The 15,198-nt window shown below is 39.5% G+C and overlaps 1 protein-coding gene across 7 annotated transcripts in view; it reads left to right on the top strand.

Moving 5' to 3' along the window:
* PRKCZ (protein kinase C zeta) overlaps window positions 1-15,198 on the top strand; it is a 157,006-nt gene that overhangs the window by 130,805 nt on the left and 11,003 nt on the right. For 6 of the 7 annotated variants that reach the window (XM_084651866.1, XM_084651865.1, XM_084651867.1 and 3 more), the window contains one exon: window positions 536-625. In XM_084651866.1, the coding sequence (XP_084507992.1) occupies window positions 536-625 (90 nt within the window). Of the gene's footprint in view, window positions 1-535; window positions 647-15,198 lie in introns of all 7 variants that reach the window. The other variant, XM_084651869.1, reaches the window with a different exon arrangement.

Consider the following 15,198-nt stretch of genomic DNA (forward strand, 5'->3'; position numbering starts at 1 on the left):
GAAATTTTATAAAATCAGGACATATAGCTTCCAAAAAGAATCTTTTAAATTGCTGATTTTTCATGTGAAAATTTTATAGCATGGAACTTCATTTGAAAATGTACTAGCAAGTTGGCAAGTTAGTAAAATGGTCTTTTATAATGAAACTGAGTACAAAACCTAAGATAATTATTGGTCTGTGTTTGCAAACAATTATTAAATGAGTAGTCCTTACTAATACAAGCAGACCAAGTGAAATCAGTGGAACTATTATCTGCATCAATAGGGAAAACAGCACATTTATTAAGTAAATTCAGAGTGTTGATATCACGAGAAATGCTGTAAAATAAAAAGTCTAAAATGAATTTTCAAACCCATGAAGTTTTGAAAACTAGATTGCCTTGATTTATTTTACCAACAGTGTATGTACTACTGCCTGTCCCTGTATGATCTACCTGCGCCAGTGAAAAACTGGAGACTCTGTCATGATAGAACAAAGAAAAAGAAGTGTAAAGACAAACACGATATTGATTGTGTTTTCTCTTGTCTTCCACAGGATCCCAAAGAAAGGCTTGGCTGCCAGCCACAGACAGGGTTTTCTGATATCAAGTCTCACACATTTTTCCGCAGCATAGACTGGGATCTGGTAAAAATTTATTCTACTTAAGTATGTTAAATAGAGACATGTTCCTTCAATGTTTTAATTACTGTGTGCATGAACCTATCATGGTAAACACTCTGTTAATGAATACTCTCTTCAAAAATACAGTTGCTCATAACTGAAAGAATACATCAAACCTCAAAGTATTCATATAAAATTAACTTCAGTTTAGGCTTTTCATTAATGTAAAAATGTTGGAAACTAGATTTATTTCATGGTCAAAAATGTGACTTGTTACCAAATATTAAGTGTAGTTTCACTCATGGTCTTTACTTTAAAAATGTGAGGTTAAATTTTTAGTAAAAAGACAATTGTGATATTAGGTAGAAAATAACAAAAACACATTATTTAAACCATAATAAAGTCTTGGGGGCCAATTAATTCCCTGAATTCTATTGGTAGGTGCTGCAGAACTTGTGCTGCAGCCCCTAGCGTTGGTCCTTGTAATGCACCAGGTGGACTTTTCACACCAACCCTCTCTCTCCCAGAAGAGCTGGGGTTAGAATTTGTCTGGGAGAGCCACAAAATGGGTAAGGTATGACAAGATTGAGGGTGGGGGGGAAGGGAGGGCGGGGAAGAAAACATATGCTGATTCAGCAGAGATCTTCCGTTGGTGGAGTTCTTGTGGAGCCCTGCTTTTAATTTAAAGCTGCTGCTACCTGACAGTTTCCAATAGAGGAAGTGGCAACATGTATAGATTGCAACCTATTGTTCTTGATGGTCTGAAGCAAGCCCTCTCTAACATTTGTCTAAATCTTATATTTAATTGTTTTAGGCAGGTCTGATTCCAGGGAGGCAAAATATCCTAAGCAAGTCTTGAGTAGTGGTAAATGTAACGGGGACTTTGGAAGAAGTAGCAGCCTGGTATTCTGTTCCGGGGGGGGAAAATACTAGAGTGAAGCTGTTATTAGTGTATGCTGTATGTAGAATAAGAATGGCCATACTGGGTCGGACCAAATGTCCATCTAGCTCAGTATCCTGTCCAACAGTAGCCAATGCCAGGTGTTTTAGAGGGAATGAACAGAACAAGTAATCATCAAGTGATCCATTTATATACATGGCATCAGACAGACACATAAGAAGGCAGTTTCCTTACAGTTTACAATATAAGGCCCCAGTCATACAAAACCTTACATATGTGATCCTTCCTTACCTGAATAGTCCCATTGATTTAAATTGGGCTGTTAATATTTGTAGAATCGGGCCCTTAAAAGACAAAATGACCTAAGGAAGAGATGCGACTTGAATGCAGTATGATTGAGTAGTTGTGTTTTGCTTGCTTGCTGGTTACTTTCAAGCTTTACATTTTGTTTTGTTACTCCTTGCTCTTAGGGATGTTTTTGGTCTATAATGTGGGATAAGATGTACTTCTGTTTCAGTGGGATTTGCAAGAAGGTGCATGCAGTGTTTAAAAGTTATGATCAGTTTAAGCGTCAGTTGATCTAGAAGAATACCAGTCACTTCTTGATTATGTCCACTGCTATCATCACGAAATCATCATTAAAAACTCTTATCTGCTACACTAACTACTTTATGGCTAAGGTGCCAACTATATCAGGAACATTATTTTAGTTAGCTATGTAAATTTTTAATAGCTAGTTTAATGATGGAGATGCAAGTATGCATTATTATTTTTTGCAGTACTGTGAACTCTATAGGAAATACCGTAGAAACAGGAGGTAATGACTCGAGCATCATGAGAGAAGTTTTCAGAGAAAGGGAGAAAACAGAATGATTAAATTTTTACTTTGAGGCTCGTCGTTCAGACCATCCTTATTGAAGTTCTTCATAGAAGAAGCTTTCTACAGAGGCAGAATGTCTGGCATTTCTATAGCTGTTCATATAACACAGAGGATCTGATTAAGCTATTAATAATTTGTGAAGATATAGGTTTTAAATAGCTCCCTTAATCTGGTGTGTGATGTTGTTGTTTTACGGCATGCACCTTCAGGCACTATGATGCTAATTAATAGGAACATCAACATCAAACTTCACATACTGTAGCTTTATGAGAGAAGATTTTGTTGGATTCATTTTATATTTGTAAAAGAGACTTTTACCCTGCTTCGCTTACTTTATATTTCATGGTGATCACTTGGGAAGACCACCCCAAACTGAAACAGAGTGATTATGTAATCCTGGCTTCTTTTCAACAGAGCTGTGTCATGTAAATTACTATCTTGAGATGTAAATTATGCATCGTTTAACATTTTGATACGATTACAGGAAAATCATGTTTACTTTGGGTCCCTGTCGTATTCTGTGTTCTATTTAGAAGATGATGCTGCGTGTAGTTGTTTTAGGTGTCACTATCCTTTCAGTGTAGGCCAAAATATTTCAGTTTTGTAAAGTGAATAAATAGAAGCCTCATATAAATATTTTTATTACTTTTTAAGTTAGTGAATCTTCTTCTGGATTACAAGTGGTGAGGGGGAGATTTTCATTAAACATTTCTCAGTATCATTTACCTTGAAATACAGTGCCTTACACAACAAAACCAGAGGGTAAAATTGACAAACTATTGCCAGGGTCCAGCCTGAGTGAAGTGCAAAAAATAAACAAAATGTATAGATAGTGAAAGGAGACAGATTCTAAATATCTTTTCAGTGTTAGCAATCTAAGGTGTAAGTAGTAAAGGTAAAGACATTTTTCAGTGAATTTTAAACTTAATGGCCTGATTTTGAAAGGTACTGAGATTCCTCCAACCACGTAATTGGAAGCAAGGTGCTCAGTACCTCTTAATTTTGATGATTTTTTGCATGAGGGATATGTTATACAATAGGGGTCTATTATAACTTGAGTATTGGGACGTTGCTCTGCATGAAATGAGGCAGTAACATTCTGGAACCTAGTAAGACAGCTTTCCTAATTCTTTTAGAACACTTACCAAATGTTTTCTACTATATAAGACAAAATCCATTTATATTCCAAATCTCTGTGTTTCTTGACTATGCCTTACATAATAAAAGCAATACTACAAAATTGTGGTTGATGTCACTGCTTAGGTGTGCAGAGATACAATGGAGGTGGACCTAGAATAAAGATGCAGATAAAGAGTGATATGTCTGACAAAATTAATTGCCTACAAAATGCATTTTGGGGGGAATTGTAATGGAGACCTGTATAAGAATATTTTATTAATACACTCGGTGGAGTTTTGTCCATTCACAGCTAGATCTGAACTTGGCCCATTTATGGTTGTGATGACTTCCAGATGATCAGACCAAGTTGGCTGATAGTTTGATACGTGGTTTGAGAAGTAAACATACTAACCCTACATAATCTAAGATACGGAGACTGTCAATAAGTTCAACCTAAACAATGATCAGTGATTCAGTGAGAAGCAAAGTTATTGTGGGAATGAAACTGGAAGGAAGCGAAAAATATAGTCTTGGAAAATAGAGTACATCAAGAGCAGTTCCAGGTAACGTGGAAAGATTGCTTCCAGACAGGTTAAGAATTCTTAGGAATGTCCACCTCAAAGGAAAAGAGCACTTGCATTTTGAACAAAAGGCCACTGATTTCAATAGGAGTTAGGCCCTTAACCTGCTTAAGTGCCTTTTAGCATCCCACTCACCAGGCACCTGTCTGAAACTAAATACCTTTGAAAATCTGGCCCAAAGTAAACAATGTAATTGGATAAGAAGGAGAAAAAAATTACAGAAAGTTCTTTGGTAGTAAGGTGAAAATGACACTGATAAGCAGTGAGAAGAAACCTCATATTTATGTGTGAAGTACATACAAAGGTGGTTAAACATTTTTAAATAGAGCAGTTTGAATAGTGTTGAGTGGATGAAGAAGTAACTAACCTTTCACTTAAAAGAATAAGCAAAACCTTTTTGGAAGATGTTGACAAAACAATATATCGAATATTTGTATCTTTAAAAAGAAGACTAAGACAGCAGAGAGGGAGCATAGAGCTGTGATCTGCCTAACACAGAGCATAACTATTTGTGAAAGTCATTGCTGGGAAGATTGTACTTCAAGGCTTTCTCTTGCTATGTGTTATGAGCTTACTTCCCAGAAGTTACAAAGAAATAAAACTAAAAAGAAAAATTACCTTAGCAGTCTGGAGAATACATATATGAAAGCAGGAAGTGCGACAAAGCTGGTTAAGGATGGAGTCAGGAAATACCTAGAGGGATTTCATGGAGGTGTAAAGCAGCAAACCTACAGAAATGTTGTCTTTAATAAATTAAATCTTTGCCTCTGTGGCCATAAATAGAGAGGCATAAAAAGATAGATCGGAAAAGACACACATGGGACTCAGAATGTCAGAAAAGATTGTAATTTTCAGAAAGCAAGCTGATTTCAGCCTTAAATTAGCTCAGTGAATTAGATATACCCCTCCCTGAGATTCTTAAGGGGGCTGATAAAACTGATTCGAATGCATTTTGTGGCAACTGATTCCTCAGTTCCTCAAATTAAAGGCTACAACACTGCCACCTACTTGTCAAAATAGACTTTTACTTTCATATTCCAATGGATGTAATATCATCCTAAAGATAGAGTCCAGTTTTTACTCTTTCTACTCTTTGAACACCATCTTATATCCATTCAGAATGCTGCTGCAAAAATTATTTTCCTAGCCCATCACTTTTACCATGTCTCTCCTCTCTTTGCATCCCTCCGCTGTATAAGCCTAAACTAACTGCCCTCACGTTTGTGGCCTGTTGATGCCCATCTCTGTCATCCACATGTTAAATTTCCAAACAAGCATCTTTGTGTTGTCTCCTGGGCCTGCCTCTCACTCTTGGGTGGAGCGCCCCATAAACATCCACAAAACTAACAGGCTTTCCTCCTTCCAAACCCTCCTTAAAACTTTCTTTTTCTGTGATGTCTACAAAAAGCTTAACAGTTAGGCTGCTGGTGTGCTGAGATCACGCCCTATCATACCGACTGATATTGTCTCTGTTTCCTTGCACTCCGTCTGTTGTCTCTTGTTTTATACTTAAATTGTAAACTCTGAGGTAGGGACCATCTTTTTCTTCTCGTTTGTACAGCGCCTAGCACAGCGGTGTCCTGGTCCAAGCCCAGGGCTCTGAGGTTATGGTAATACAAATAATAAATAATCATGCTCAGTGATGATCTGCTTAGCTCTAGCAGTATATTCAATTGTTACTATCAAACCAGTGATGGGCGGATGGACGTGTGCATGCACACACAGAGTATGGGTCCTTCTTTGGTAAATTTAAAAGAAAATAAAAGCTATTTATTTAGAATCTAAAAGTCAGGAACTGGTTTATAACTGTTTTAAATAGGTCAAATTTTGGGCCAAACTGCGTGACAGCAATTCTTTTAAGCTACAGATCGGTGCACCCAAAATCTCAAGTACTGTACAAATGTTGCATTCCAGTTGGCATAATTACAGACTTTCATGTAACACGTCCCTTACTGCTAAATAATAATACCCTCCCACAATTCCCAAGTATTGTCTTGTGAGCAGTCTTAGTCTGTATATTGATTTCAGAATCATGTCTTTTTATTGCAGGTTTAGTCCTTACTGTAGTAACTGCATCAAGACTTTTGCAGCTCTTTCAAAGGACTACAATATATAGGCAAAGCCCTGAAAAATTTAATTGGGTATGAAAATCGTAGTTATTACTGCAGCAGAGTTTATGGGGTATAATACAATTAAGTACATTGATATGTTAGGATATAGCCTCCTCAAAGAGCAGAGAAGTGCTATTAAAATCAGTAAGAGAAGAAAGGATTCCCCATTAACTTTTTGGAGGGTGAAGGGGGGAGCATTCAAGTGCTGTGAGAGAATCTGTCAGCCTTGAAAGAACACTGAACTAAATTAGGAAAAATACAACATAAAATGTGTGTATTCCTTGTTGATCTCTATCGTTAAATGCTGCATATTCATTGTAATGGTTTCCATTGCCTGGCTAAACAAGATGTTTTATCTGGGTATTTTGACATTAATCTCAAAAGAATGTTTTCAACTTGAATTTATAGAGTTATTTTACACTGTCCATTACAAGTCAGTAGCTGACTTTTGTTTTATAACAGAAGTAAATTTAGCTGTGAAAGGTTAGAAAACTGAATTGCTCTATTTTTCATCATAAAATAAACACACACAAATCCCCACAATTGTTGTCCTAAAAGTGATTTTAAAAGAATCTTAAAATGAAGTCTTGAGCCTTTCAGTTTGAACAAAATTCTGATTTAAGTAGTTAAACCAACATTTTATTTGTTGTGCATATATAACAGGTGTCTTGGGGGATGGAAGATTGGTGGAGAATGGTTTGACTAGGGTCTTGTAGCTTAAGACTTCTGTGTCTAGTGTCAGAAACCCGAAGTGGGAGAAAACCCTCTTCTGAGCATTTCAGAACCACAAAAGATGTAGGTTCAGATCAGCTTCTAAAACTGGGTAAAAGTTCAGGGGGATCCTTAGGATGTCTGAGCCAGACTTCTCATCTTAAAATCCTACATCCCATTTTTGAGCACATGTAACCTTGTGTCAGAACATTAAACAAGATTCAGAATCTTTAGATTTAGATGTAACTTTTGAGGGCTAGAATTGTTGCCGTATAATATTGTGTTAGCGAATTGAGTCACACATCAGCTCGTCATCTTACCGACGTTAAGTAACATCCATCATTTTAATCCTCATATGTCTTGGTTTAATAGACAATAAAATGTTAAATTGCAGCAAAGCAGATGGCTAAATTTTAACTAACATCAATCCTTGAAAAAATTTATGTATAAAAAATTTTGTAATTGCAAGTAGTAGGTGATGTATTGGATCCAGATGTGAACACTGTAAAGAAGGAATTTTACACTAGGTGTGAAGTATAACAGAAAGGTAGGTCCCTAATTGAGGGGGTTTGTCAAAAGGTACTGGAATTATTTTTCATTTAATTATTGTTAAAGGGTATGCAATTCATGTCCTTATTTGTACTATCCGTTTTTACTGAATTTATTTTCTGGTGACTTATAAAACATGGGAGTCAAGTAAACGAGACACCTACAGTAATATTTTTAATTAATGGGCTCTTACATAGATTCCCAAAGTATTTGGAAAACATGATCTCTCAAGGGGTATAGACACACTCCATCATTTCCTCCCCCACTCCCTTATATCTGCCCCACCTCATTTCATGGTTATCAGTCTTAAACTACTTGTTGACCCAAGGTGCAAAATGCCTTTAGCCACATTGAAGACTGACACCACTGAGAGGAGGCAGGCAGGCTTTTGTGGGCTTGGAGCTGTAGCAAGTGTAACTTGGCTTGGCAGGATTCAATTTCATCAATAACTATCAGTAAATATCAATTTCAGCTGATGGCTGAACTAGATTGGTGTTTTTTCCCCATCACAACAGTGGGCATGCCTGCAGGGATTGCATTTCACTAGTTCTGCAGCTGTGTAGGGAGCCCTCAAGAGCCCTGCTGTCACAGGAGTGAGAGAGCAGGCCCATGATTGTGGTGACACCTGATCCCTGCAGGTCCTAGTGGGGCAGAGCAGAGACCCTTGGCCAGGACTGCAAGGAAGAAGAGGACAGCAGTGCAGGGAGCACTCTGCAGCCTCACTGTCACAGAACCATTGTCTCTTTCCCCAGCTGGGAGTACTGGTGATCTGTGCTCTGCCTCACCAGAACCACAGCCTTTCCCACCCCTTGCGCATGCAGGGGTTGGATGCCACTGGCCCTACAGCCATGCAGGGAACCCCCTGCAAATCCGTTGTGATGGGAGTTCCTGCCCAGGCTGGCTCCCACATTACTGGCTGGGGAGTAAATGGGGCTAGTGACAGCTCTGCAGGCACAAGGTGCTGGGAAGACTGTAGTCCTGGTTCTGGAAAGCAGAGATCCTTGGCCAGGACTGTGAGGAGGGAGTGGTCCCTGCTGCTGAATAGCTCTGTTCCCAAGCAGGAGCCCTTCAGCAGCAGAGTGGCCTCCCCCCCAGCAGGGACTTGTTGTCCTCCTTGCAGCCCTGCCAGGGGGATTCTGCTGTGCCACACCTGTCCCTCAGCCTTCCTTGTGCCTTCAGGGATCAGCTGTCACCAGCCCCATGGCTGTGCAAGGAGTCCTCTGGAGCTCCAGTGTCACAGACCCACTCATGCTACTGATGTGCCAGGAGTGTGAGAGCCGTCCTGAGGCAGAAACTGTTCAGCAGCAGGGTGGCTTCCCCGTCCCCGGGGGCACATCAACCACAGCCTCCTTTGCACCATAGTCCATTGGGCTACTCGGCTGCACCCTGCTCTCAGGTTGCCCTGATCCCAACCCTACTCACCACAGCTGTAAAAATACAAATATTGATAAATGATTAATTAGAAAAAATAAAAATCACATTCTGCCAATCCAAAGTATAACCTTCAAAAACCAATTACACAGAAATTATTTAGCCTTTTTCTGAAGTTTATCCTGCAAACTCTCTACCTTCTCTCTTTGCATGCTAAAAACTGGTTGTATCCATCAAAGATTAGATTATTTTCCTAAGGATATTGAATAATGAAATGCATGCCAAACACGTAAAAGGGGCCAAGACAGATTAATCACTGTATATGGTGCGTTTTTTCTTTTGAGCAGTAATTGTGTGATAATGTAAGGGATAGTAATTACGACAGTGTAGAGGTCAGAGTTAGAAGTACGCCTATGTGTACCTGCCTCTACAGATCTCGGAACCAACCCATTAATATACTACAGGCTATCACATGATAATTAGCTAATTCTGTAGAACTGAGCCATTAATGAACGACAGGCAAATAAACATGCAGGACAGTTGAGCCACAAAAGAAAAGCGGGAAGGCAACAACAAACAGATATACTCTGCAGAAAACTGCAACTCTTCTAGAACTGAACTGAACTGCTTGCAAGTTAATAGAGGTTGCTGGAAGTTTCATATGCCAGGTAAGTGACAAAGGAAGAGAAGGCTTTGCCTTTGTTTAAGCAGACCATTGAAACTACCATTTCTGATCTCAAGCCCCTTTTAGAAACACAGGAATCGTGCTGGATCAGACCAGTGATCCATCCACTCTAGTAGCCTGTATTCAATAGTGCCCAGTTTAGATTAGTGTGAAATGGACTATATGAGAGAGCCTGCTAGTGTCTTCCTAAGTTCAGCAGGTGCTTGCTGACTAATCACCTGAAGCATAGACAGCTATATAACTTATCAGTTTGTATCAAGTGATATGTCATCAGTATAAAAATGCAACTTCTTAGAGAGTTGCTCTGAATCTTCCTTGGAAAACTACAAGTTTAGAAACAATTCTGCCAATCTGTCATTTAATTAATATTATTTATCTCCTCTGTGGATGTTTTTCATGAAAACAAAATGATGTGATTTTTCCAGAGTTTTCCAGGTACTGTCATCAGGTCTCTTCCAAAAGGAGTTTTGAGTCTTGATTTTCTGGCTGATATTTCTCTAGAGAAACGGTGACCTCTGGTGGCCAGCCAGGCTACTCCAAAGTGTGTATCCCACATAGGCAATAACAGCACAGAACAATGATCATACCTGGTAGTCTGTTTCCGGCAAAGCCACTTTCAGAAGCTTGAGCCGCTGGTAAAAGTAGTTCCAAATGCTATGCAGTGTTGCTCGTAGGGATAGAGGAATTCCTTCCAGACCCCTGTGGTGATCAGCTTTATGCCCTGAAGCATGAATCTTTTGTAAATTATTATTCTCAAGTGGCTTCTCAAGCATTTTGAATAAAGGAGCTCCTGTTCCCCAAAATGTTTGTAGCTAGGCTTTCTTGTCCACTCAAAGAGTTGATTTTACATTAAAAGAATTGTCACTTTCCGATGGAATTGGCAAAGAATTTCTTATAGGCAATTGATTATAAATTTAATAAATTTATTTTAATTAAAATTTAATTAATTATTATAGTAATCCTAATTTCTCATGGACTATCCAGTGAAGCTGGACTCCTGACACACACAAGGGATCTATTTTGTGAAATGGTAAATGGCTTACATAGAAGTTCTGAACATCAGCAATATTAAGATTGTAAGCTCTTCAAGGCAAGAACACGGCACAGAGTTCAAGGGACAAGTAGGGGGACAATGGTGGCTTTAACCACCTTTGCGCCTTCTCAATTCTTGGCTCCTCCAGGGCTGGAGCAGTCCCTGGCATAAGTTAGGCAACTTTTCCACTGCTGCCAATGGGCCAACAGTGCTGCCCAGAAACTGCAACTAGACTCTCTCCAACTAACACCCTTCCAGCCCCAGCCCTGCCCCTAGTATGTCCCCTGTACTGAAATTTGCAAGGGAGTTCTTGGAAAACAGACAGCAGCTGTGTTCCTCAGTTAAGAACATAAGAATGGTCATACTGGGTCAGACTAATGGTCCATATAGCCAGTATCCTATCTTCTGACAGAAGCAGGTGCTGGATACGTCAGAGGGAATGAATAGAACAGGGTAGTTATCGAGTGATCCATCCCCTGTTGTCCAGTCCCAGCTCCTGGCAGTCAGAGTATGCATTTGCATCCATGACCATCTTGGCTAATAGCCATTGAGGGACCTAACCTCCATGAGCTTATCTAATTATTTTTTGAATCCAGTTATACTTTTGGCCAAAATCCCTTGGCAACGAGTTCCACAAGTTGACTGTGTGTTGTGTGAAGAAGTACTTCCTTACGTTTGTTTTAAACATGCTGCCTATTTAATTTCATTAGGTGGCCCCTGGTTCATGTGTTATGTTGTGAAGAGGTACAGAAATCTCCACACCATTCTTGATTTTACAGACCTCTGATCTCCCCCTTCAGCCGTCTCTTTTCTAAGCTGAACAGTCCCATTTTTTTTAAAATGGCTCCTCATATGGAAGCTGTTCCATATCCCTAATCATATGTTACCCCTTTCTGTACCTTTTCCAATTCTAATGTGTCTTGTTTTGAGATTGGGCGACCCAGACCTGCACGCAGTATTGATGGAGCGGGCATACCATAGGGATTCTCCTTAGGCCAGATCCAGGGCTTTGTCTTCCCAACCCCTTGACCCAGCATACAGGCGCTGAGAGAATCTCACCCTCTCTTCCTGTATATCTTTACAGAGCCTGGCACAGTGGGGCTGATCTTGTTTAAGGTGATGGGTGTTACCCTAGTATGTATAAATAAATTTTTTGAATGATATTTTTGTAAATATTCTTATCTCCTCATCATGTTATCTGAGCATCAGAACCCTTGCTTCATCCACCCTCTTTTCTTTTGTGCTTCCAAGAAGAGGGCAGGATTTTAATTGACATGTTAAATAAGGAAAACTTTTTTTTTAAACCTTGGCATGCAAAATACTATGGATTTGTTTTTGAGATGAAAGACCATTTCAAACAAGCATTGAAGCAGAGAGAGCCGCTTCTAAGCAACATGCTGAAAGTAGAGATGCTGACAAAACTGTTACAAACTTTACTGAAAAAAGGATGTTGGGGAGTGTACTGGGGGACCAGTTCCCATAAGTAGAGTTCTCATGTATTTGTGTGTGTTGCCTTACCATATTTCAGTGGCTTTCCTGCCCTTTTCCACAATTGGCCAGGTAATGAATTTGGATGCATGTTTAGACCCCAGTTCTTCTGTTAAGTCTACACAGGCAGAGTCCTGGTAGATCAGTGGAGCTTCATGCGGATGCCAGGGACCACCTGTGCAAACATATTATGGAGGTGAGATGTTAGCTTGTAATTTGTCATAAGTAGAAGAGCACTAAAAACATGCAACCAACACGTCAGATCTGCAGTTTATAATCTGCACAAAAATTGGAAGTCCATGTCTCCCCTGACCCTCAGCAAAGATTGAATAGCAGATGCTGTAATGAGCCTTGGGTTTCTAGGATTTTGTTGTTTTACATAATATACTACAGTAAACTTACTAACATGTTGTAAAGAATTACTTTCTAAAATAAACATCGAGGTACAATTGATAAAATAAATGAAAATACTTTTGGTGAAGCAGTATAGACCAGCATTTCCATTGTGATAGTGCACTTAACTTGCTAATTGAGTCATTTGCAGTGTCTGTGCCCCTACTGTAAATTAGCAAGACCTTTCTGTATATACTACCAACCTTCACAAGGCCTCTAGACTTGTAGACTTTATTTATTATGTCATATAGGCACAAGGGTTCCAGTAGCAAAAACGTATTTGTTATATACCTTTCTAAGATGTTCATTAAGGCTGCTTTACTGTCAACACTGTTTTTGATGAAAAATGCGGTTTTTGACAATGATTCTTTTTAGTTTTGTTTTGTTTTTGAAAAGTATCTACATTCCACAGAAAATTGTAACTTTTTGTCAAAAATACAACGGCGCAAAACCGGAAAAAAATTTTATTTGAAAAATTTTGATTTAAAGTGTTGCCTCCTTGGGGGTCTGTCTCTCTCTATCATTCTCCTCTCTGGGTTGGGTTTTTCCAGCTGAACTACATCTCCAAAATGGACTCCAGTCAGACTCCTGCATCATGGCAACTCGGCAAGCGGGGAGATCATGGGAATTAGTCTAAGGAGCCCTGCCTGTAGAGTAGAATAGGGGCTTGAGGGACCTGAGCTTACAATTCCCTTGAGGCACCACAACAGGATATCTGAATAGAACAGTGGATCTCAAACTTTTTTTTCTCAGACCACTTGAAAATTGCTGAGGGTCTCGGTGGACCACTTAATGATTTTTCCAAATGTTTGTACTGTTAACTAACTATTGTAAAGCGCTCTGGATAAAAGTGATATATAAAAAACCTTGATAACAAAATTTGTTCTGCAAATAAAAGGACACAACTCATATTTTAACATCAGTAGTCTTACCTTTCTAATGCGATGGATGTGCCCTCTCTCTTTCCCGCCATGGCAGCTTCCGAGCTGGGGCTGGGAAGGAGGGGAGTCACTCCCTCTCTCCTCCACCACAGAGCTGAGGGCTGTCTCTCCCTGGCAGGCGCAGCCCTGAAGTTGGAGAAAGTCGCCTCTTTCTCTGGCTGCCGCTGCCTTGCATGTCCCAAATTCCTCCCCACCCCTTCTTCTTACACCACTGTCCCCTCATACCTATCCCCTGTTCTCCCCAAGGCCACCACCTCACCTTGCATGTAGGTGGCCCTTCATTCTCTTGTGTGCGGCCACCCAGGCGCTGACCTTAGAGGAAACTATCCGTGGACCACCTGAATGGAGCTCGCAGGCCACTGGTGGTCTGCGGACCACAGTTTGAAAACCTCTGGAATAGAAAATATTGAAGGCTTGGTAAAATATTTTCAGTTTTCCACCAACAAGCTAAAATTTTCTACAGGAATCCCCCTCCCCCAACAACTGTAATGTGCATCACTGTAGCATTTGAACCCAGTCCTTCAAACCCCATTGCGTAGGGTGCTTGCAATTGGGAGTTAGTCCCACTGATATAAATGGGACTACTCCCAGTAGTTAGTTTGTAGGATTGGGCCTTTTTATAATTCTTTTAACTGAACCATGGACAGTGGGGAAATGTTTGAATTACTTTTGTTCATGGTTAGAAAAGACCTGCTATTTAAACTGGGTCAAACCTACTTGGTGTCTTTTACTGTATTGGTTTGTATTGTTCTTGCAAAGCTGTTTCCATTTATCTTTTTTGTGATTCTCTCACTTGTACTGATAGTCCTGTGAACTCTAGAACTATGCTTCAGAAAAAAATGTCAAGGTTATATGAAGGAATGTAACAAGCTGGTATTCTTTTATGGGTTTTAGAAAGCTTATGCTCAAATAAATTGGTTAGTCTCTAAGGTGCCACAAGTACTCCTATTCTTTTATGGTGTCTTGTGATGTATATAATTGAGTTTGCAAGTATGAACAAGTTTGTTACTAGTAAGTCGAATAGTATTTTTCTTGAAAAATGAGTTAAAATTAATGTAAACTCCTGTATAATTTGAAGCCTTACTAATTTAAAGAGCTGATATCCAGAGCTATTAATTACTAAACTGAACATTGACTCATCGTTCACCCAGGGTGTATTGGGCTTATTTTTCTGAAAAAGCACCTTTATAATAAATATACCTAGTGTTTGGTTTGTGGATATTTGTTTTGGGACTGTGCCTGCCAAGTTGTACTTAAATTAATTTTTGCTGTTGTATTTTCTGAGTTTTGTCTATTGGGATATAAAACAAAGACTTATTTGAAGTTGGGAAGGCAACCAAATAAATTCTTTAATATTGGCTGGAGCTAGTTGTGATTCTGTTGAATCCGGTGAAGACTGCATTTGAAGGCGTGCTTTTATTTTGAATCTTTTATCAGAGCAGCCTACAGATTTTTTTTGTAAAAATCATTTAAAAAATACATCTAGAATTGAAGTCAATAGCACAGGCCTTGTTATTGGAATTCAGAGTTGCTCACATCTTTGAATCCAGCCCCAGTATCAAAATTACCATATTTGGGATCTGTAATAGAATGGGTAGACTCAGACCAATCCCTAATGGACAGGAGTCCAGAGCATCTTTGACACCTGGCAACTTGATTCATAGGCTCTGCAGAGAAGAAACTTAACTCTTCCTTTGCTTTGAATTGTCTCTCCACATTGGGACTGGGGCATATATGGGCAATGTGGTGCGGGAAGAAGATTGTGCTAACGCTTCCTGTGCTGTACTTGTTGAGTGGGGAGAGGACTTTAGTTACCAGTGCTGCAAATCTGACA

The sequence above is a fragment of the Lepidochelys olivacea genome, assembly GCF_965140295.1.
Source record: "Lepidochelys olivacea isolate rLepOli2 genome assembly, chromosome: 18".
Taxonomy (NCBI): domain Eukaryota; kingdom Metazoa; phylum Chordata; order Testudines; family Cheloniidae; genus Lepidochelys; species Lepidochelys olivacea.